This window comes from Lepidochelys kempii, chromosome 7, assembly GCF_965140265.1.
Source record: "Lepidochelys kempii isolate rLepKem1 chromosome 7, rLepKem1.hap2, whole genome shotgun sequence".
NCBI classification, from domain to species: Eukaryota; Metazoa; Chordata; order Testudines; family Cheloniidae; genus Lepidochelys; species Lepidochelys kempii.
The window spans coordinates 91407511-91431909 of record NC_133262.1 but is presented as its reverse complement, the minus strand read 5'-3'; the positions used below and the strand labels follow the sequence as shown (position 1 = coordinate 91431909).

General features: G+C 40.3%; 1 protein-coding gene across 1 annotated transcript; it reads right to left on the bottom strand.

Moving 5' to 3' along the window:
- Positions 1-334: 334 nt before the first annotated feature.
- Positions 335-20804, bottom strand: LOC140915345 (lipase member M-like). The gene is made up of 10 exons (XM_073354930.1): positions 20700-20804; positions 17744-17861; positions 16821-17019; positions 15217-15326; positions 13270-13406; positions 12433-12579; positions 10712-10783; positions 9604-9669; positions 8420-8643; positions 335-380 (listed from the first exon to the last, which is right to left on the bottom strand). The coding sequence occupies exons 1-10, from the start codon at positions 20802-20804 to the stop codon at positions 335-337; spliced, it is 1224 nt and encodes a 407-aa protein (XP_073211031.1).
- Positions 20805-24399: the final 3595 nt, after the last annotated feature.

Genomic DNA, 24399 nt, shown 5'->3' with positions numbered 1-24399 from the left:
TATGTCTCACATTAACACTTTCTTCTCTCTCTAAGCTTATGACTGACTCACCTCCCAGTTTTGCTGCCTGAACTGCAGCTTTTCTGTGAATAAGTGCGTCTAGTGCTGTCTGTCAGGCACTTCACTTCAGCTATGAATTAATTAGAGAACACTTTATCAGTAAAGTAAGGGTATGTCTATAGGTGCAGTGCTGCTGCAACGGGTCTAGTGAAGAGGCTATGTGCAGACGGGAGAGCATGCCACCTCCATAAGTGGCAGAAGGTACGTCGGCAGGAGCTTCTTCCGCCACCATAGCTGTGTGCAAGAATGCTTATGTCAGTGTGACTTATGTCACTCAGAGGACGGAATATTCACACCCCTGAGTGATATAAGTTTTGCCTCTATAGTGTAGACATAGCCTAAGACCGGACATAAAGCAGCTATCTTCCTTCGAACTGCTGCTGTCATTGGAATGGATTTTTTTTTTATATAATGTTTACAGAAGTTAAAGAGCACCCAAAGACGGCTTTAAGCTTTTGATAAGTTATTCATGATTAATGGCAAAGAATCAGGAGGCTCTGAAATGGTCATAGAATATCAGGGTTGGAAGGGACCTCAGGAGGTCATCTAGTCCAACCCCCTGCTCAAAAGCAGGACCCATACCCAATTAAATCATCCCAGCCAGGGCTTTGTCAAGCCTGACCTTAAAAACTTCTAAGGAAGGAGATTCCACCACCTCCCTAGGCAACACATTCCAGTGTTTCACCACCCTCCTACTGAAAAAGTTTTTCCTACTATCCAACCTAAACCTCCCCCACTGCAACTTGAGACCATTACTCCTTGTCATGTCCTCTTTCACCACTGAGAATAGTCTAGAACCATCCTCTCTGGAACTACCTCTCAGGTAGTTGAAAGCAGCTATCAAATCCCCCCTCATTCTTCTCTTCTGCAGACTAAACAATCCCAGTTCCCTCAGCCTCTCCTCATAAGTCATGTGTTCCAGACCCCTAATCATTTTTGTTGCCCTTCGCTGGACTCTCTCCAATTTATCCACATCCTTCTTGTAGTGTGGGGCCCAAAACTGGACACAGTACTCCAGATGAGGCCTCACCAATGTTGAATAGAGGGGGACGATCACATCCCTCGATCTGCTCGCTATGCCCCTACTTATACAGCCCAAAATGCCATTGGCCCTCTTGGCAACAAGGGCACACTGCTGGCTCATATCCAGCTTCTCGTCCACTGTCACCCCTAGGTCCTTTTCTGCAGAACTGCTGCCTAGCGATTTGGTCCCTAGTATGTAGTGATGCTTTGGGTTCTTCCGTCCTAAGTGCAGGACCCTGCACTTATCCTTGTTGAACCTCATCAGATTTCTTTTGGCCCAATCCTCCAATTTGTCTAGGTCTTTCTGTATCCTATCCCTGCCCTCCAGCATATCTACCACTTCTCCCAGTTTAGTATCATCCGCAAATTTGCTGAGAGTGCAATCTACACCATCCTCCAGATCATTTATGAAGATATTGAACAAAACCGGCCTCAGGACCGACCCCTGGGGCACTCCATTTGACACCGGCTGCCAACTAGACATGGAGCCATTGATCACTACCCGTTGAGCCTGACAATCTAGCCAACTTTCTACCCACCTTATAGTGCATTCATCCAACCCATACTTCCTTAACTTGCTGACAAGAATACTGTGGGAGACCGTGTCAAAAGCTTTGCTAAAGTCAATAAACAATACATCCACTGCTTTCCCTTCATCCACAGAACCAGTAATCTCATCATAGAAGGCGATTAGATTAGTCAGGCATGACCTTGCCTTGGTGAATCCATGCTGACTGTTCCTGATCACTTTCCTCTCATGTAAGTGCTGCAGGATTGATTCTTTGAGGACCTGCTCCATGATTTTTCCGGGGACTGAAGTGAGGCTTACTGGCCTGTAGTTCCCAGGATCCTCCTCCTTCCTTTTTTTAAAGATTGGCACTACATTAGCCTTTTTCCAGTTATCCGGGACTTCCCCTGTTCGCCATGAGTTTTCAAAGATAATGGCCAATGGCTCTGCAATCACAGCCGCCAGTTCCTCTAGCACTCTCGGATGCAACTCATCCGGCCCCATGGACTTGTGCACGTCCAGTTTTTCTAAATAGTCCCTAACCACCTCTTTCTCCAGAGGGCTGGCCATCCACTCCCCATGTTGTGATGCCCAGCACAGCAGTCTGGGAGCTGACCTTGTTCGTGAAGACAGAGGCAAAAAATGTCATGCTCTGGCCATGGATTTAATCACACGTTTAGGTAAAGCCCTATCATACTGCATCTACAAAGCTTACCCAGCTGAGGGATCTTTGATTTTGAACTTTAGTCTTAACACTATTTTCTCTTTGCTTGCACTTTAGTGACAAGATTTCCTTCAAATTTGAAATCTGCTACTAATTATCCTAAGTTTGCGGAGTTTCATGAGCTATAAAGCAAAAAGCCAGGTGAATACTGTTATGCCAACAGATTATAATGTACCTCACTTGTTTGATAAAATTCTAGTGATAATTAGATAAAAGGTTTTATAAGAGATGGCTGAAATTTCTCAAAGTATGTAACATTTCAAATTGAGAAACCGGAGAAAATTCAGAAATGAATGAAAAATGTAACCTATAAAAGTCTTGCTATATTTTCCAGGATAAAATTTTTAGTGTTAAGTATCAAATAGATTAAAGGTCTGATGACTACTTGCCACTGGAGTCAAAGACAAAACTCCCATGGCTGCTATGTGTGTAAGGGAGCCGGCCTGACTTATACTGACTTCTCTTAAACATCTGATATTACTGGCTGAATCCCACTTTGACCAATAAAGAGTGTTATTTATAAATGGTAAAGTGCTTTCCCTTTTCTTTGTATGCAGTGTTGTAGCCATGCTGGTCCCAGGATATGAGAGAGACAAGGTGGGTGAGGTCATATCTTTTATTGGACCAACTGCTGTTGGTGAGAGAGAAAGGCTTTTGAGCCTCCTTTTTCCTTTGTGCTTTTTGAGCTAGATCCTCAGCTGATGTAAACTATCATAGCTGTATTGAAGTCAATGCTGCTGTGATGATTTACACCAGCTGAAAATCTTGTTGTTTGTCTTTGAAATACTGTAATAGTTTCCTTTAAGTGTAGATTACCTGATTGTAGTGAACTATATTCTTTGGCAAGCTTGGTGTTTCCCAGATTAACTGCCTACCATAAAAAACAGAAATAAAGTTATAAAATCAGAGGAAAAACCTAAATAGTAATAAATAGTTTGCCTTTAAGTAACAGTGAAGTATTTATTCTGGCAAGCAAAATCAGAAGTCTAGAAATGTTTGCTATCTTAACTACAGAAATATCAAAAATTACACATAAAATGAAGTCATAGCAAATTCAGTTCATGATTTAGTTGGAAACTTTCCTTTATACAGAGCAAAGCCTATTACTAACCAGCTACAAGCTCTTCAAAGTGATAGAACTTCAAGACCAAGTAAATTCTCATGATAGCACATTCTTTCCTATCTTCTTATCTTTGTCTAAGTATTCCATTCCAAATTTGTTTATTTTCCTACATTAAAAAATGATCCACCCCCAGAGAGATTTTAATGCTCTGATTTAATGTTACCACAAAGCCTCACAATACCATAGAAAAATAGACCAATATGCAAATTGCTGAACTCTAATAAACATTGCATCATGGAACAGTAGCCAGTGGACACTAAAACCTGCAATGAGACAGGACATATGTAAACTTTAGTTTTAGTTTACCTATCCTATATGACAAGGCCCAGGAAACAAAGGTACGTCTCCTACTAACACTCAGGTATGTCATAGATCTTTTATTACTATTTGGATTATCTTTTTCCAAAGAAAAACATCAGGGAAGGGCCTTAAGGAAAGAAGCCTTTGATGATTCCTTTGCAGAGTTTTTTCACCCTGGGAAAAGAGTATAGAGCCCACCTGAAATATGGCAGATTTCTCAGGGATCCACAGGAAACTAGGGCCAGCCCTGCACATGGAGGCTCTGAGCTTCCACTCCAGCTCCTGGCAGCACAGCTCACTGTAAGAAGAGAAATACTCAGTTTTCTTCTTTGCCAAAAATACCAATAGTCAGAATTTATACACTGCCTTGCTGAAGGGAAGATAAATTCTCTAAAGTGGCAACACTGTAACTTGAATTTTAAATGCATTCTGATCAGGTCAAAATTATGCCTTATTTAAAAAAATCTGATGTTTACTACTAGTGATTTATATGGTTTCTGGAGTATCTTTTTTATAAGGGACTGTATAATGGCAAAAATTAAATGAGCATCATTTTCAAAGGTAGAGTACAATTATTTTGAGTAATTCAGGCACTTTTGAATTTAGAAACTGACTTCTGTGGATAATAATATGGACTTCTGTGAACAACACACATGCTTTATTAACTTCAAGTGACAGTTGAAATTGGGCTGGAGACGGCAATGTCTTCCCACTCATAGCAGCATGAAAGTACAATATCAGCCTTAATTACAACTCTTCTGATGGTGTGCTATTTCAGTTCTAAAACTTTCTAAACCCGTAACTTGTAGAAAAGTAGGATTTCAGTGATGGTTTATCACAGATTGAGATGCTTTAGAGAGAGTTAGGCAAGATCACATCTCTTTCCTTGTTTTTTTCCTTCCAGTTCAGCACACGTGCAAGCAGGGGTGCTGGAAAAATTTGTATAGTGGGGGTGCTGAGAGCCATTGAACCAAACTGTAAACCCTGTATAGGATGGAAACCACTTCAAGCCAGGGAGTGTGGTAGCACCCCTACTTCCAGCACCTGTGTGTGCAAGCCATCAAATTCAGCTAAAGTCCTTACTTCCAGCAGTGAGCAATTACTCACCCTGGGACAGCTTGAATGAATAACTGTTAACTAGTAAGAGTAAGACGTTCACAATGGGGAGCTAAACCTTTTTCTTTACTTTTGTTCAAATCCTGCATGACAAGACTCTTGAGATGAGCTCCATTGTAACCATGCACGATGGGAGTTTCAGTTTTCCAATGTATTTTGCTGCAGAGTGAACCATCTCTGCGTTAGCTATAACCGGCGAAAAGAAGTCGTCCTTTGCCAAATGCACTGCTAGCTGGTCACAGGACCACAGTCAGAATCTGGTAAAGCTCTGTGAGGTGAGCAAAACACTCAGTCTCAGTAAGAGTACTGCGTGTACCAAGCAACAGTGGAGAAACTGGCAGTGTTGGTTTTGAATTCAGTAAGACAGTTTGTTACCATCACCTCAACAGAGCAGTGACCAATGCGGAGAAGGGATCAAATATATCAGGAGCTACTATTCCAGGATGAGAACTGCACCTCTGGGAGCTTCCTGACATCCTGCATAATTTATAAGGACTTTAACCTGGTGCTGGAAACTACACTGACCTCAGAGATAAGATGGTCAGCCTGGATGGTGGCCTTCTGACCCCCCAAATCTAATATAGGCATCTGCAAACTTTTCCTGAAGTAGGGACTTAAGATGGGTAGTCACATTTCAGGGAAGAGGGACTTTCTGGGTCCTCCTTTGTGGGACACCAGCCTACCCCACTCAAAGGTGTGTTGTTCACTCAGCATAAGCTCAGAAACTTCTTCAGTACTCATGACTGGCTTGCCCCGGTTACCTGGAATAGAATATCCCTTTGAAATTCAGGAATCTTCAGAATGATGTCCACCAGACACGATGTTGAATGCCTGAAAGGAATGTGAAACCATGTGGCGGGTGTCGCAACTCTTTCTTCCCAAAAAATTGAAATGGTCTCCCATTTTTAAACATATCATTTGTAAATTTCACCTTACCGTTGCATCTGAGAACTTACCTGTAGCAGTCAGCATATACTGAAGCAGAGTTTTACAAAACATCATTTTTTGGCTTTGAGATTGCAAAGGCCCTTCAACTCATGTAGTGAATCCTATAATTCTGGCAGGATTAGACTGATCTTATCAAAATTGTCCAAACAATTTTTCCATGCATAAGGTTATGTTCTAAAGCAGTGGTTCTCAAATTTTTTTTTTCCCCCGTGGACCACTTGAAAATTGCTGGAGTGTCAGACCACCAGCGCCATATATTTAAGCAGTAGGGTTTCACTTTGCAAAGCCCTCTGGCCCTCCCAAGCTGTTTACCTGTAATAAATTGTCCAGAAAATCATGGGCAGTTATTGAAGACAGAACTGTAGAGAAAAACACAACCTCAACAGGAGAAGATGCTGGGTCACATTTTGCCTTCATGCCCCCATAATCTGTCCACCATATTTTTCCTCCTTTCCAGTATCCTACTTTTCACACTTTCCTTCTCTACCCCTCCTTATTCTCTTCTCCCCTTCAGCTTTTCAGCCTTCAATGCCCCCTATTTCCTCCTGAACCTCTTCAATGACCTACTGCACCAGACATTCCTGCCTCCTTATAGTTCCTTGTATAGGCCCTTAATGAATTGCACTTCAAATAATGGGAATTGGTGGCCATCTTTATTAGGGACAGCCTTACTTCCACATGTTAGGAAGTGATGGAGAATGTGACTTAGGGCGGTGTGGTGTCAACCCCATTGAAAATAAGCCATTTTGAATAAGGGAATATTCACAGAATTTGGCATTGAGGACATAAGAAATATAAGTTTTAAAAAGCAGAAAAGGAACTTTTGTAGAAGAATTGTTTTCCCTCTTTATTTTTCATTTACAAGAAGAGCAAGAGTGAATATGAAAGAACTTCACTGTTACATTTTTAAAATACATTTCTTTGTAGTGAATGAGTGTACGAACAACAAGAACTAAAATAATTATTGAGAATATTGTTTGTATTAGTATCCTGGATATTTAACATTTTTAATCAGAGCAACCTACTTTTGAGGTTCTTCCACATACCAGTTTGGGTCATATTGCTACCTATAGACATGGATTAAAAACAGCAAATTGATTCTGCCTCACATGGTATTCCTTCCAGCGTTCCTCAGAATGCAGGTTTTGCCCCGGTGATATCACCCTTTTTTGTTTGGCTATGTACAACATACTTTTATACTATGATTGTATATACTTCAAAATTCACCATTTCCTTGCCACATAAGTACTATAGAACCTCATCCAAAATCAATACCTTTTTCAACAGTTCTAGAAAAATCCTAAGAAAATGCAAACAATTTCAGAGGCACATAATTTTAATAGTGAAAATACCCAATGTCACTACTAATTTCTCTGAAATGTAGCTAGGAAAGGGCTTTTAATGTTTCTTTCACTAGCAAAGTCAGGGACAGAATTTTCCAACACCTGTAAATTCAGTTTGAGAATTAAGCAATACTTAGTTCAGTTCAAACAAATGCACTGGATTCCAAGCAGATTGCTAAAAGGTGCCTTTTCTGAAGACTATTGTTCTGATATGGGGGATATTGTATGGATATGCAAGTGAAAGTATCTTACCCGGAATTAGATGCCACACAGAATGGAACTAATTGGGGAAAGAGCAGTACCTCAGTTCATCCACATAATACCCTTACTGAAATTAAGAACCTCTCAATCGAAAGAACTAGATTGCATTAGCTATATTCTCTGTGATAAGGTGGATGGAATCCATATTGACCAATATCAGAAGACTGATTTCAGTGTAAAGGAGAAATAGGGTTATGTGAAGCTGATAGACTGAGAGCTTCGTGACCTGGCAAAATGTTGTGAGGTGTGGGAGCAATTTTTGGAAGTAAAAATATAATTTACATGAGAAAGAAATATAACTTTATGCTCTAAATTGTACACAAATGTTTTAGATTCAGACATTGATTCCTCCTCCCCCCCCCGTCCCCATACATCTCTTCCGAGTGTGATTCTTTCAATTCAAGGATATCCTTTGATGTGTGTATTTTTCCTGTCATGCTTTTGCTGTCTTATTATTGTGTATATTCATGTGTATCTATACAAAATAAACGGTCAAAGTAAAACTAACATAGACTGTCTTAACTATATATGAAAGGCTGCATTATTGATTTACATATTAAAAATATTTTTAATATGTAACATGGGAAAGTTCTCTAGTATTTTAACTGGACCAGAGAAATGTCCTCATTAGTTTAACATCTAATGATGGACTGTGCTAAAAGATTTAAGGCATGCATGCATATTCTGGCTCACAGCTGTAATGTGCACTATAAGATTTTAGTTTTGGTTTCAGAAGTGTTTCCTTTGAGAAATATAATTCAGTTTTCTGAGTAACAGAATCCTGGTTGCTGAATTTTACCAGGAAGATGGGGAAAAATTGGTACCACTACCAAAAAAAAAGTACATATTAAATCCTTTCACAGTAACCCCCTAATCCGTTTACAAGCACCATGATTGACTCAAAAAATAGCAACTAGAAAAGCAGCCTATTGCCACACATACAGAAAGTAGATTTCAATAAATCTAAATTAACTAATTAATTCTCAAACAATGCTGTGTGGTTTTATGGATACTTTCCCATCAGTGCAATAATTTCACTGTACACACGCTTGGCTGCATCAAGACCCCAGGTGAAATCCCAGTGGTTCCAGTCAGAAATATTCTTGTGGTAAACTAGGTTAGTAATTTGAGGGAGTAACATGTCAATATCCTTTGGGTCTACCATCCAGTCCTCTCCACCGGACCATACTGCAGTGGGCACAGTCATATCTTCTATCTTATAGAAGGGAGGGACAGACTGAAAGACAAAAAAGTAAGTCTCAGACCCTGTCTTAATTTTTTAAACAAAAATCATTGATTAACCATTTGACTGCTGTGCAAAATTGCCAGATTCATCTGAGATGATCAGTGTTTTGGGACAGCAGCTCTCAAACCGTGCTCAATAGTCTACACAGCACCTGCTGTTGCTCCGTAAAGAGCTGCCTTCTACATGTGTCACAATTCATCTTTGTAACATAGTGTCTGGGTGCCCATTAGGGTCACTGGAAATCAGCAGGATAAGCCTGCCTAGTTTCTTCACTAGGGATCAGTGCTACATGGGATTAGTAGGAGGAAAAGGAACTGTTCTCACAGATTTGCTGCTGGAAAGAAGTTGCCAGTGGGAGAAGAGCCAAGACCCACCCAGCTGGAGACAAACATCCAGCAGAGAAGGGAAACAGGCAGTATGCATAGGAGATCAGAGGAGAAAGGAAACACATGGCAGGGAACCAGGATCAGGAGAACGTGCAGGAAGGGAACTGGAACATATACAAGGCAGTGGGGAAGAAAGGAAGCTGGAGGCTGTGCAGGGAGAGAGGAAGACCCAGAAGCGGAGGAGCACATACAGGAGGAGACAAGGGCCAAGTAACAATGACCTTGTGCATGGAAGGTGAGGACAAAGCAGCAGTGAACACAGGGCAGGAAAGTGAAGAAGAAGTGGACCAGATGAGCAGGTGCAGAGAAGCCTGGGGAAAGAGAGGAAATGAACAAATAATGGAGGAGATGAAATGAGGAACAAAAGGAGACTGTATAATTAAGTTTTTCAAATGGATGAAACCCATATTAAATACACCCCAAAAGTCCATAAACTAATGCTAGTTTTCCTGTAGTCAAATGCTGGACAGACTGGGGATGTGTTGTGACTGAGTGTGGGAAGGCAGGGGATCATTCTTATTTTTAAAAGATCACTTAGTTTTCAATAAAAATCATTTCTCTCTACCTGGTTGTACTTAGCCTTGTTCTCACTGCCATAGTCAAAATATTTGAATTCTCCTGATTTAACTGCCTAGCAGAAAGAAGAAAAGAAAGTGTAAAATTAGACAAATTATCCACATGCCTTTGCATATCAGTGTGCTGTTCTGTCTTAAACTATCATGAATCAATTATGTTACATTATGCAGGACTTTAGACATTTTGGATGAAATTTTGGCAAAACACTCATTGACTTCAATAGGATCAGAATTTAACCCTTTGCATCTACAACAGCACATTTTGAGCATAAAAAAATAAAATCACTTCTCACTTTTCATTGGCGACGAGCAATTTTTAATCTGTATCTGCTAACAAACAAGTTTTTCCTTTTTGTTAACTTTATCATTAACGTGCACAAGGGGTGCTTTTTAAGAACTTTGTATTGACAGATTTTGGTATTACATAGCCCATGAGTTTTTCACTCTCTCTCTTTCTTGACACTATATATAAACAATTAAAAGAATTATAATTTTCCTTTTCAGAACTGCTTTCTATACTGGTGTTCATCACTGAGATGAGCAGCAACCCCTATAGTTAAGATCACCTGGCACTTTTCATTATAAGACCCTGTTTTCAGTGCGCCAAACTTTAATTTAGGCTGAAGTTTTTCAGGCTGGGCGTCTAGTTCAGGCTAAATTCTTTTGGCAAATTTCAGTTAAACCAGTTGGCGTTTATTGGAAAATGTCTAGGTTTCCTGAACCATGTCCATTCTGTGCACTGAATGAGGCAGGGCCCTGTGGAAATAAATAGCTTGTGATCATGTAATTAAAGACTGTATCATAATACCTATGCACAAGGGGCTTAATTAAAGTTGCCTGAGCAAACTTGATTCTGGAATTTCCTAACTTTTGAGTATGTGACTTTACAATCTTAATATTCATAGCTTTCCTACATGCCTGTCCTTTCACACTGAAAACTCTCAGTAACCAACAACGTCAAAGATGGAACTCAAAGGATTATGTCACTATATTAAAATCTCATTGATAAATAAATACCTGTCTGTTCTGAATAAATCAGGTTTAACTATGATCAGAGAGCATAAATCACAGAATATTGAAAGATTTCAGAAGTTTTACCTGGGCCCAGTGCAGTAAGTTTTTAGCAGATGTTTCATCTGGAAAGCGGCCTGTGTACACATCCATTCGACTCTGCAAGAAAACAATTTTAGGATATCATGTGTTTTCTAAATGAAATGGGAGAAAGGCAGGATTCTACATAAACAAAACACCATTCAGTTCAGTAACTACAGAATTACAAATCATCCAAACCGGAGCAAGTTGGATGGCCAGAAAAACTGCAATATTTTCAGAAATATAATTCCCTCGCCTATCTGTTAATTTTTAAATCAATTACTTAATGACAGTTCTGCCAAAAGTAGTAAGAAAACATCTAAAATATTAAGCTCTCCTTGAACCCTATTGTAAGGTTTGGTTTAATTCTGTCTGAGTTATGGTTCTGAGTGCTAGATAAAAAACAGGCTTGCAATATTTGCCTGAACTACCTCATGCTTTTACCATTTGGAGATCTTGGGGGATTCTATTGACCCATTGAGCTAGGTGGATTGTTAGACCACCTGAATATAAAGGAAGTGTATATGTTCCTACATGAGTCAGGGGTGTTGCTTAAGCAGCCTCATGTAGGAACAGCCAAGTTTGAGTAGAAAGCTGGGCTGAACTTTGTTTCCTGCCCTTAATTTCTGTGCTAAGAGCCAACCTTAACCCGCCTCTGGAAGGGTGCAAGCCTTTGACTCGATGTATTGCACGGGACTTTGTTTCAGAGCAGGTTGAGCAAGATACCAGCTCACATGAAGCATAATTTCCATTTCATTTTTTTATTCAGAGAACTCCAGATTGCCATGTAAATGACACCTCTGGCAAATGGATTACCATTGGACTCTCAACATTTCCCCCAGAGAGAAGATTAAATATTCCTAACAACATAGCCTTGCAAAGTGTGACTGTGTGACAGTGAGTACCTTGCAGTGCTGCCTGCAGACTTTACTTTTATCTTTGGTCTGTTAAGCCTACAGACAACTTAATAATATTATTGCTAAGTATCAGTTGGCAACTGGTGCCTGTTAGGGAACTGCAGATTTTCCTTATCGGGCTGCATTCTAATGTAGGGGAGGTTAGGTTGAGGAATGGAATTCACACACACCACCTCCTCAAATGGACAGATAGTCATTAGGGCTTTAGCATAACCCATCTATGGCCACTAAGCCACTACACTGAGCTACAGTATGTTCTCCCGAGTAATGTTTTGGGGGCAGTGGCTCCAACAGCCTGTCTCCTGCCCACTGGAACCAATGCAGACGGCCTACCCATAGCACTGAAAAGCGAGCATTGTGACCCACCCTACATAACTGCTCTGGCCATAGTATGCACCTGCATCCACCCACCCTGGGGCTTCTGTGACACTGCTGTTATGTAAGTCAGGGCCTGGGACTGTAGGCTATAAACTCCAAATTTGACTGATATTTTAATGCCATATTAAACATTTACTCTGCTTTATTGAGAAAAAGACAGGTAACACATTAGCCAAACTACTAAGCCAATTGTAGGCTACAGAGATTCCCAGTTAAACTGCTTACCACCACCTGCATTATTGAGGCATTTGCTTTCTCCATTCTCATCATGTTAGAAAGTCCCTAGCAAAACTCTACAACAATTAAAAGGACCCTGCTTTACTCATTCCAAATTAAATAATTGCACATTTGGCACAAATGCTGTTTAAAATCAAGCTAACTTTTTCAGTTCATCATCACTAAAATATGGTTGATATAGATATACACACATACCATATTTAGGTTTTTCTTATTGAATCCACCCGCAAAGAAAAATATATTGGCACAAAGTCTATTAGGTAATTCATAGCAGCACATTGTGGCAGCAAGCTCCCTCATAGTCTTACCCCACCAGCGGAAGTCTTTTTTGCCAAGAATATCCTGTGAAAACGAAAGGGCATTATTTACAGTGAACCTTCAAAGTGTATTTTGTATAGTTGCCTTATCACAGTCCAGGCCTGATCCAGATCATACCTTTAACTGACTTCCTTGAGGTTTTCATGTAGCTACTAGGACCACAACTGTGCCTCCATCAACTGTGTATTCCACAAACGTCACAGTTAATACACGCTTACCTCATGGAATTTTCCATTCATTCAAGGCAAGAAGGCAGAATTGTATTTCCCACCCTCTACCCCTGACTTGTACAGATACCTCAAAGTCATATGCATCTGAATGGTATCAATACAATAAGCTGAACATGAAGTTGGAAAATTCACATTCAGATAAATTAAAAAAAGATATATACTTGAACACAGCATTAAAATGGCTAATTTAAACATACTAAAGTCACAAATTCAACAGATAAGACTCTGAACAGGGATGTTAAGTCTGACACTTTGCACATACTGAGAGTGTTATGAAGGCATATGTTTAATCAACCAAACCACCACAAACGCTACTGAACATACATGCACTGTGACGGAATTAATATTCCAGTGACAATCTAAACCGTTTACAGCAGATTTCCTTTTGTATTATCTGATCGCATGGAACTCCTGTTCAGGTACAACGCCTCTTTTTAAAGACCAGTAACTCAGTAGCGTAATAAAATACAGAGAAATCTCATACCTGTAATGCTCCTTCAGGCATTAACAACATTTTTACCATAGGGCTTTTGGTGTGTCCAGTGGTGACAGCAGGAGCCAAGGCAAAAAACATTTTGACTTTCTGTGCCAGCTGTGGCATGGAGGAAAATGCTATGAACGCTGAGAAAGTGAAAGAGAATAATTACAGAAATCTTACAAACAACAACTGAATACTTACAGGCATTTGTTTGAAAAATCCACCAGAGGGTTCACTAGGACCCAGCATGTAGTATTTGGTTTAGAAGAAATCAGTTCTAATACAGAATGAGGGAATTTGCATGCAGTTTGGGATGGCCCTTGACTACGAATCAGGACAGGTGATGTCATAAAATAGTTTAGCCAGGGACTGACATAAGAGTGCTGTGACTGTGCTGAATGATGCAATTTAGCCCAGAATAAGAACAGGCAGAAATGGGAACTGTACCAAGTCATCATCATTTCAGAGGCGTTAGCAGGGATATTTGTTCATGACCTGTCTGTTTAACTTTTATATCACTTTCCCAGCAGAGATGTTAAAAGGAGATTATTTCTTTATTTCTGTGGTCAAATATAGTCCTGATATGGACCTCTTTAATGCCTATTGCCAAGAAACAGCTCTCTCGATTATCAGTTATTGAGACTAAAAGGATAGTCTTTTGTCCCTATTGCTAACAGAGAATATGATAACTTGTGTGACAAAGCTCTGTCCTTGTTTCCGTGGGTCCCACACTTCCTGGTGGATTTTGCTAGCCTCAGAGGCTCACTGTGACCCTCCACATAGCCCTTCTCTCTCTAGAGGCAAAGGTCACAGCCTACTGAGCCATTTTCATCATAAGCCAGCAAGGGAGGTGAGGAGAAGCTACTCTCCCTTGCACAGTCTCTGTTGTCTCCCAGACTCAGTTATTAATTTGGGGAGAGATGGGGGTGGGGGAGGGGAGCCTGGGCCTGCCCTCTACTCCAGGCTCCAGCCCAGGGACCCTAATAGTATTAGCCATGGTAGCGGACCTTTTGGAAACAGGACATGTACAATTCCCTGGGCCACTTCCCCACAGCAGCCTTCCCTCTCGCCTTCCTCAATATCTACTTCACCGTTACCTCAGGGCCTCCTTCCTTGTGCCTGATATGGTTTGTATTGCTCAGTATCTCCCATGGCACGGCTTCCTCCTACAACTCCCAACACATGGTCCCACCTGACTAACTGGGAGGCTTTTAACTAGTTTCAGCCAGCCCCTGATTGGCTTCAGGTGTCCCAATCAACCTAGCTGCCTTCTGGAAAGATCTTAATTGGCCCCAGGTGTCTTAATTGATCTGGAGCAGCTGCCACTTGCTTATCCTGGTAACAGGGATTTGTTTAGTCTGTGGCTAATATATCTGTCTCCCACTACTTTACTATCGCCATCTGGCCTTGCCCCATCACACTTGATAGGCCTGAGTTGGAACAATAAGCTCATTTTCACACTTGGGCTAGACTATCCATTAGTATGGAAGAAGGGAGCACCATGGATTTCACTTGAAAACAAAAGCCATGAATTTGGTGCAGAGTCTCTTGGTTAATTTTAGGGGTATCCTGTTCCCTTCAGCAATGAAAGATATTTCAGGCTGAAGTATAGTCAAATATTCCATTTGTGACAGCAAGATGAAGTTTAGCAAGAGGAACCTTTGGTGGTCACCAAAACCTCTCTGGTTGTTCTAGGAATCTGTTGGCCATCTCTGATTACATCACAGGCTCCATGGCTTCAGTGGGACGTTTACTTGAATCAGGTCTGACTGAGAAAGGAATCCTGGACATAGCCCTATATAAAGTACTTGCACAATGTTAAACAAAAATGGGAATTGTCTCTGCAATTTTCTGCTTATAAACATATGAAAGAGTTAATAATAGCCCAGAGAAAGCCTCTCTTACTTGAGAGAGAAAAGTACAATGCAAATGCATCAAATTCTGCTAGCATACCCATAGTGCTGCCCTGGGAGTAGCCAACATAATACAGTTGCTTCTGTCCAGTTTCCTGCAGAATAAAGTTTATCATAGCTTGAAGGTCATATTTGCCCATTTCATGAAAACTGCAATATAAAAATATGAAGTTAACCACATAATGAAGTTATAGGGCCAGATTCTCAAGTAAGTTATGGCTCCTATGCGCCACTAAGGTGACATAAAGGGGCTGGAATTTGGGGGTAAATTTCCAGGAGAAAATTCCCACTGTTTAGGGAAGCTCTCTGCTGAATGCAACTGCGTGGGACCTGGAGCTGTGCCTCTGGCTACTACTCCATCCTTCTCTCAACCCCCTCACTGGTAAAAGGTCCATTAAAGACGCTATATGAGTTCTGCAGCCTTGAGCTACTCAGCAGCATCTGAAAATTAGCACGGCTTGCTCTCAAAATCAGGGAGCTGTAACCAGCTTTGCAGTGAGTGGCGCTCCGGCTAAGGAGAGAATCTGGCCAGCAAATCCTGCCCACATGCATTTGAATGCAACACTGGTGAACCATTGAGCTGTTATGTGACAGACCCGACTATTCAGGGATCCAGCCCAGCCTAGGTTTGCCAGCCCCGAGTTTGAGTCTTTGTCTCTCTACATAATACAGATGCCTTATTTTTCAATATGGAGTGTGTTTACAAACCTAGGAAAGATAAGACTGCCCTGTTGGCCAAGCCATGATATTTGAATTAATGTTAGCCCAATGCTCTTAATTCTGTTTCTGTGCTAAAGGAAAATGGTAATGTCCTTTAAAAGGTTTTCTAATAACTAGACCCAGTTCCAGTAAATAACTAACAAGCAGCTTGTTAGGAAATGGCTCAGCTATAGTTAAATAATGCCCAAAGGGGAGGCAGCAACCAGTTGGAAAGCTTGATAACAATGCCTGAAACCTGTATTCCTTGCATTTTATGCCTGAGCTTCCGCACGTGAAAGGGAACGTGCAGTTGCCCGTTTAGCATGGTGCTTGCCTGCTCCCCATAGTTCCATTTGCACCAGTCCAGAGTGGGCAAGGTGAAGAGGGCAGGGCCTGTTCCATGCTCCTCCTTAACCTCTTTGGGACAAACTCTATCACCCCGGGTGCAAGGTGAGAGCAATCCCTGTTCTGCTTTGTGCTCAGGGACTGACTGCCCTTGGCCACTGGATAGGATTGCAGTGAGGGAAAGATTCTTCGTGATATTTAATGAACTAAACATATCTAACAGCACATTATATTTCTGTAGGCGACTAATGGCCCTGACAAAGAAAAGTTTCAATGCAAAGGTTTCTACCACACAGAGGGTTCTGTTTAACTCTGTGCTAAGTCTTTCAGTCCTAGCGCTACTGAAAATCAGTGGCATTAATGATGTGAGTAGGGGGTGCAGGAGGAAGTTCTCTGCTGATTTAAACTGTTGGCCTCCCAATGCCTTGACAATGGAGCCAAATTACAGATCTAAATCCTGTATGAGCACCATTGCTGTGCACAAACCACACAAATTGAAGTTCACATGAATTAAGAGAAACATGGACCACCACACATACAGAATTGCCAACAAGCAAAACAGTTTGCCGCTTTCACTAGTTTCTCTCCAGTTCATCCCACCTGAAATCCCAAAATTCCTCTTGGGCAACTGAAAATTTCTGGTGTCTTTGAGACCAGGTTGTGCCTCTGCTATTTCCTATCCAAACATCATAGCCAGCATCTGCTAGCATGAAGCCCAGGCTGTTATTGGCCAAATTTTCGACCCAGTTGCTACCTTGACCAAACAATCCATGCTGGAGAAGCACAGCTGGCTTTGGACCTAAATAAATGGAATACAGAAATACAGGTTTGGTAAAGTAACATGGCAAAATGACATACTGTATTTCACTCATCCCAAACACATGCTGATAAAACCTTTAAATCAGAGCACACCCACAAGTATGATAACCCATGACAAATAATTAGCTATAGTTAAAAGCAACGGCAAAGAGGGGTTTAGAATGGAAATGTTTAGGGAATTTTAGCTACGGCTGTCATTAGTATTCCATACATATACATGTATAATTAGCTGTAATGCTGCTAAAATCTGTAGTTAAGATTTCCTAAGTATTTCCATACTAAATTCCTGTTTTTAGTTGCTCATAACTAAGGCTGGTTGCTTGACATAACCACCAAACAGAACAAAATATACAAAAGTAACGAATTTATAGGGGAAAAAAATCACTGTGCAACTCAGTCAACAGACATCCAGCCTCTCCTGTTCTCAGACTTATGTCATTGCTAATGTCAAAAACCATGACCTAATCGTTCTCAATTTTCCACACCCTGTTTTGTTCAGAAAAAATCATGAACATATAGAAACGTGTAAAGACTTGATTGATTGGTTTTCAATCTGATATTTAGATTCAGGATTTTTCCACAGATATTAAACATGCCTCCTGTGTGTGTGTGTATGTATATTTACTTGGATTGGTGGGTTGTTTTTTTTTATTTTGGATGAGTGTTATTTGGGGTTTTTTGCATCAAACAAAATGGAGCCATACCTTTGTCTGTAGGTTTTTCTCTGCCATAAGGAATTCTGTTTATTCTCAAATAATAGCCATCCTCAGTCAGAACTTCATACTCCTCACTGGGATATCCTTCATAGCAGATCAACTGACTCTGAGAGAATTAAAATAAATGTCTAAGATTGTTTACAGGTATCAGATTTGTAATTATCTGTTGCAGGGAAGAGAGCATTTCCCCACAAGGAAGTGTTAGCATGAGTGTTTGTTTAACTTTTATGAGTTCCTGCACTTAGTTTCAACTGGGATATGGAACAAAGCCTAAAATAGTGAGAGAATTTTATTCCTAACCTGGCCCAAACCAGGAAATATTGAAAATATGCCCAGACAGCTTGTTCTCCTGAGATTTCCAGCCCAAATATCTGAACAAGGAGGTGCTAAGAAGGCTGGATTAGTCATGGAAAAGCTTAGAAAAATTTCTCCACAAAGAATGTAAACATTTCCATGTTCTTTCTTCACACATCCAAATGCAATGGCATTAGTCGGAAGGAAATAAACATTCAGGAATCTATTATTTGAAAGTAGTTTTAATTGGAATAACAACGAGGAGTCCTTGTGTCACCTTAGAGGCTAACAAAGGTATTTGGGCATAAAAAGCATCAATGACTATTAACAAGAAAAATATAATAAAAAGTAACTTTAGATCTGTGATGATTTGGAGAATTTGCTTATGTACAACTTAAGAATTCTGGTTGATTTTATGAAATTGCTGTATCATTGAATATGTACCAGTCACCATCAGCTGTCAGGGTTGTCGCCCATCTCTCTGATCAGGAACAATGGTAGGCCACTCAACTTTGATGATCCTCCATTCAAATGGAGCACCTTTAGCAAATAGATGATTGCTGCCCAGGGCAAACCAGTTTTTCAAAGTCTGAACTCCAGGGAGGAGGGTAACTAAACAATAGATCATCTGGTGGGACATTGATCACCTGATGAGCCTGATCCCTGACAAAGAGGAACTCAAAGAATGACACAAAGGGCATTTGGTCAGGAAAAAAGAAAAGAGGGACATGCTGTCATAGTAGAACGGTTCTATTTAACTGTAGGACTGGCTGAGGAATAAGGAAACTGTGCAGAGAAGAGGAGAGACTCCATAATTTGGAGGAAAAGCCATGTGCAGGAGATGGTATCCTGGACTCCTTAGTGTACTCTGCCCTAAGCTCAAAGAATGGTCAAGAGTGCTGAGGACATTGAGGCAGAAAAATATGTACAGGATTCTTATAGTTTTGTCTAGCTCTGTATATTTCTTGTGCTAGCTAAAGTAAAGAGTTATTGGTTTTTGGAATCTTTTGAGAAATCTGTGCATCTGTTTGTTTCACTGTAAACAGAGTTGCCACAAACTTGGAGATCAGGGATAGGATGATCTTAAAGTATGGGAGAATCTGGGTATTAGCACTGGTGACGGGGTAACAAACCAGGGAGCCTGTGCCCAGGAAGCATGCCAGAGATGCCAAGAAAAGAGACAGTGTTACAGACTACTCAGACTAAGGGACACTTAAAGCACATGGGCCCAGTGTGAGAGGCCCAAACACAACAGCCTTGGGAGTGTCCAGCTGGGGGAGCTTGCCAGGATTGCAACATGAACCCAAACAGAAAGGTAATTAGGCACATGGAGTGGAGATAGGGTCTGGAACCCAGACCCTGAGTATTTAATCATATAAACACTTCATCCTCGTATGTGACGAGTAGGTTTGTGCAGAGCATTCTGGAAAAATGCCAGCTTTAGGAACTCGTAAGAACCAGAAGATTATAAGCAATGGTGTCTGCTGACAACTCAACTGAACATTGGTAGCAAAACTGACATGCTAAATCTTTCTGAGCCAATTTACATCTGCAGATAATGATTGCAATATCCCTGAGCCAAAACAAGGTAGGCGAACTCCATCTTGCCTAACCTGAAGGGCCAGCACTGCAGGAAAACACAAGAGGTGCAGGAATCCAGCATGCTCTTGTGCAATTCTCTGACAGCGATTGTCCTTGCCTTCTGACAGCTCTAGCTATTAAAATCCACTCCACTGAGGAGTTTCAATTAAACCAAACTTTAGACTCTCTTAGATTTGCTTTGTCCTATAATAATTATATATCTTTACATCTCAGAAAATGGTTGGCTCCACAATATAAGAGGATTCATAATAAAGTTCTTTCTAAAAGTAAGGTTATAAAGTGTTTACAATACCACAGAAACACACCAAACATCCTTTCTCTGCTTCACTCCCTCCTTGAAATTCACTCCCTTTGCAAAGTCTCCACCTGTTCAGCTCCACATTTTCTTATAATTTATCTCTTGTAAAGATTCATCTTATGCTTCATACTTTAAATCTATTTAATAATCCCTTAACATACATACAAGCAATCACTTCCCAAGGGTTGTCCAAAAAAAAAAAAAAAGTGTTTGAACATACTATTATGTAGACTTGTTATTGCTGGCTCAGATCCGGTCTCAAAATAGGAAACCATGACATATGAGAAGAGAAGAGAGGTGCAAAGAATTTTCTGCCCGGGAACAAGGAAATGCATGGAACTGAATATAAGAGATCACTCCCATTTATAGTGGACTTACTCATATGCACACTTCATACTTCCCCTGATCTATCCTTCAATACAGATAAATTGGAAGGCCCTTTTGGAAAAACAGACTGAAGGTATAGTGGGGAAGATATAGTATAGTGGGGGAAGGGAAAAAGTTAAAGAGAAAACTTGTTAATGAAACATTATCAATATTAAATATGGACCTAAACTTGGATCCAAGGTTTTCAATTCGGTCACTTGGTGGATGTCTTTAATGAGCCTTTCTAAATCCCAAAACAAGACATTCCCAAATGTTGTAGTCGAAAATTTGAAATGCGACCCTCAACCTGAATCTGAATTTTCAGGCCTGTGTCTAATTATTATGCTCCATTATAGTTAACATTTTCACAAATACTTGACTTACAATATTCATAAATGTTTCAGGATTCATGTTTCTTTTCTTCTTGATGAGTTCTTCTGAGCTTGTAACAACTTGTATTAGATAGGCTAATGCAATAAACCACCACATCTTGTTTCTGTGAAAAAAAATGTGTCTGTTAATAACATTTCTACCAACATACATCTTGGTTTTGTAACATTTATTCCAACTCTCTTGTGTATACAAAGAGTGTGAAATTCATGTTGGAAAATGGGGGGGGAGAGCACTATTTTGCCTGCCAATTCTTACTCACAAGCATAGTAATATTGAATTCAGTTGGGGGCAGGCCCTACTTCAGTCTCTGTCATGATTAATTTGACTTTATGGCCATATCCAACTCTTATTGAAACACTCCCTTTGCCTGCAATAGAAGACGGATCAGGTCCTATGTGAAACACTGCATGGCAGAGCTCCAACCTTGTCCCCGTGGGTCCCATGGTTCCAGGTGGTTTATGCTAGCTTCAGAGGCTCACTGCAACCCTCCACATAGCCCTTCTCTCTTTAGGGCCAGCGATACAGTCCATTGAGCTCTTTACATCATAAGCCAGCAATGGAGGTTGGTGAGAGAATTCCCACAGTCTCTGTTGCTCCTACAGCCTCATGCCAAAACAGTTTAGCCTCCTGTCTTGACAGGGGCCTGTTTTCCCCTCCCAGGAGGTATTTCTGTAGTGGTGGGTTGGGGGAACCCAGGCACGCCCTCTACTCTGGGTTCCGGCTCAGGGACCCTAATAGTAGCAGCTGTTGGCAGCCAACCTTTTACTGCCAGAGTTGCTACATTTCCCTGGGCCACTTCCCCACAGCTCTCCTGCTTCTCCCTTACCGATTACTTGAGAGTGTCTTCATTAACCAGTCCTTCAGCCACACTTCCTCACCTCTAGCTCCTCTCTGCCTGACTGGAGTGAGCCTTTTTATATTATCAGAGGTGCCTTAATTAGAGTCAGGTGGTCACATTAGCTTAATGGCCTCACCTGACTATTTGCAGGTTAATCGGAGTCAGGTGTTCTCATTAGCCTGGAGCAGCCCCTGCTCTGGTCAGTCAGGGAACAGAAAACTGTCAATCCAGTGGCCAGTATATCTGCCTTCTGCTACTCTGCTGTACCCCACTGGCCTGGGTCTATCACAACTGTTATACCTTCAACACTACCAAGCAGTTAAATTGCTTTATACCCAGGACAGGTGTTATGTAAGTTAGTGTCTTACTTTTTGTTAAACACAGAAACACAATAAAAGGAAGTATTAAAAATATGTCAAGGAATGCATTCATGCCAGTCAGATTATGGCCATATCTATACGTTTGTTATTTGATTATTACTTAATAATATATTGTGGATCAGGAGCCTATTGTACTGGACTTTGACCAAACACATAGGAAGACATGGTCCCTGCCACAAAGAGTTTATAATCTAACATACTACTATAAACCATTATTTCCAGGTTTATAAATTTCTCAAATTAATTTTTTTTTTGATAAATTTGTCAAGAATACATCATAAAACCTCCATACTACTTGGCCCGTATAGTAATCACATCTCCCAATAAAAGACATATTTATAATATGACCAGAATAGCAAATGTGCTTAAAAAGCATGACTTTAATATAGTCTGCAATCACTCTCCCTGATTCTATGCTGTGATACCAATCCCTCACTTTGTTGAGGAGTCAAAAGTACCACAGAATTTTACAAAAATAAACATGCTGTAAACAAACAGAGTAGTGGCACGTCAACGCAAGTTGGAAGACTGAAAGTTAGGTTTGATTGAAAACAGCACAAGAAGAACCCACTGTTGAATGCTATATTAAGAACTCAAAATACTCGCCGAGATCAATTTAAAGTATCATGCTCAGTTCAGATGAATACTCTTTTGGGCCACGCACTTTTTGTAACGTACTGTAAATAGTACATCTTACAATAACTTTAAGTAATGTCTCAATCTATGAAAAGGAACAGATCTACCCTGAGGAAACTTTCCGTCTATTGTCCCTCATTCCAACAATCTTTTCTCCCCCACAAAATATATAGACCAGAGGAGTTGCAATGTCAATTCTCCTCATTCCTTCTGAGGAAATGTTACAAGCATTCACCATAACTCCATCTAAGGACCTGTCAAAAACCATCTACGAATGTGACACAAACCAAGTGACTGAGGTACAATTTATCAGATATTTTGCCTCCAAAAGAGAATCTAAAATGTAAACCTGAGTTCAGGAAGGAAAAGATATTACCAACCAGAGTCTACTCACAGCATCAGATGGGATTTGGATGCTTGAATGACAGCAGTTCAGTCAACACCAGTGTTAAGAGAAACAGGAAGTGACAGACATGCAGTACTTTATTATGTGATACAATTAAAGTAGGTGCATATCACTAAACACCACTGATGACTAAAACCATATTTATTGTGCAATTAAATGCCTTAATTCCCCTCCACATGCAGGCATGTGATGTCATTTAATGTATTTCCGCCGTTGTTCAGTAAGACATGGATCCTCCACTCACTTATGCACAAGCTTAACTTTAGGCTACTATATTATATGTTGGCTGGATGCAAACTCATTTAAATTTAATCTTCTCTTATGTTCACACAAAGCAGCTGCTGATCTGTGCAAGTTGTGAAGGGTGTTAATCAGTGCCATATGTCCATATAAAATATATTAATTACAGTGTGTATGTATAGTAACCTGTAATTTTCTATCATCACCAGTCACTGATAAAATACAACAGCACATGTGTGCATAGTCTTAGTTACAAAGGATTTGGTTAGCTTCTTATCTAGTTCATTCGACTACTTCTTTGCCAAAGATCTGATCCGGGCTTTTGTAAATCTATTCCCACTGTTGTGTTGACAAAAATCCCAACATATATAAAATAAACCAAGAACAAATATTTGCATATCTAAACTAAAATGTACTTTCCACGATCATGACTACAACTGGATCATGCCAATGTCTGTATTAAACAAATTCAAAAAAGGGCCAAAGCTGAGCAGGGCAAAATCATATTCATGGTAGCATTATTTACAGAAAATGTTTCATGGTATGTGCGCAGTTCCAGTCATTAATGCACCTAATTATTTTAAGTCTAATATGGACTTTTTTCAAAAGAATTATTTATTCAATAAGTGAGGATATCAGCAATTGTCAAAGCAGTATGTATATCTAGTAGAGTATGTTTTTTGCCAAAAAATAAATGAGAGCAAAATTTAGCCCACAAACTCTTCACTACAGATATTTTCAGGTTTCAAAAAACAGAATCATACTTCTGCACATGTATAAGTGCGGTATTAGAATCAATAATAAAATGTTTTATCTCCATTTTACATTCTCCATTGAATGTGCATCGGAGCAAGCTATAGTCTTACAGAAAGACAGAGCCCCCACAGCAAAACTGTAATCATTCAGTACTACCCTCTGGGATCTCTCTGCTCGGAAGAAGTCAAGCCACTCATGGGTGACTCCTGCTCTCTTCAGATATCTCCAGAGACAAAGGTCCACAATTTCTCACATAAGAGGGACAAAAATCACAAACTTCTCAAGCGATCAATCCAATATTTCTTTTTAGAGGATAAATAATCTATTTGCTCCTCCCTTATTGCTGAAAGGAGGAGCAAAATGAAAACTATCACAGAGGCTAATGACTCGACAAATATCATAGTGTTAACGGTTCCAAATATTAGCTGATCAGTC

Coding starts and splice junctions, on each gene's coding strand:
- LOC140915345 (XM_073354930.1), bottom strand. CDS start 20,804: ATGTGGTGGTTTATTGCATTAGCCTATCTAATACAAGTTGTTACAAGC. Junction 17,862..20,699: donor CTGAAACATTTATGAATATT/GTAAGTCAAGTA, acceptor TAATTCTCTCAG/AGTCAGTTGATCTGCTATGA. Junction 9,670..10,711: donor ACTTACTGCACTGGGCCCAG/GTAAAACTTCTG, acceptor TCTTTCTGCTAG/GCAGTTAAATCAGGAGAATT.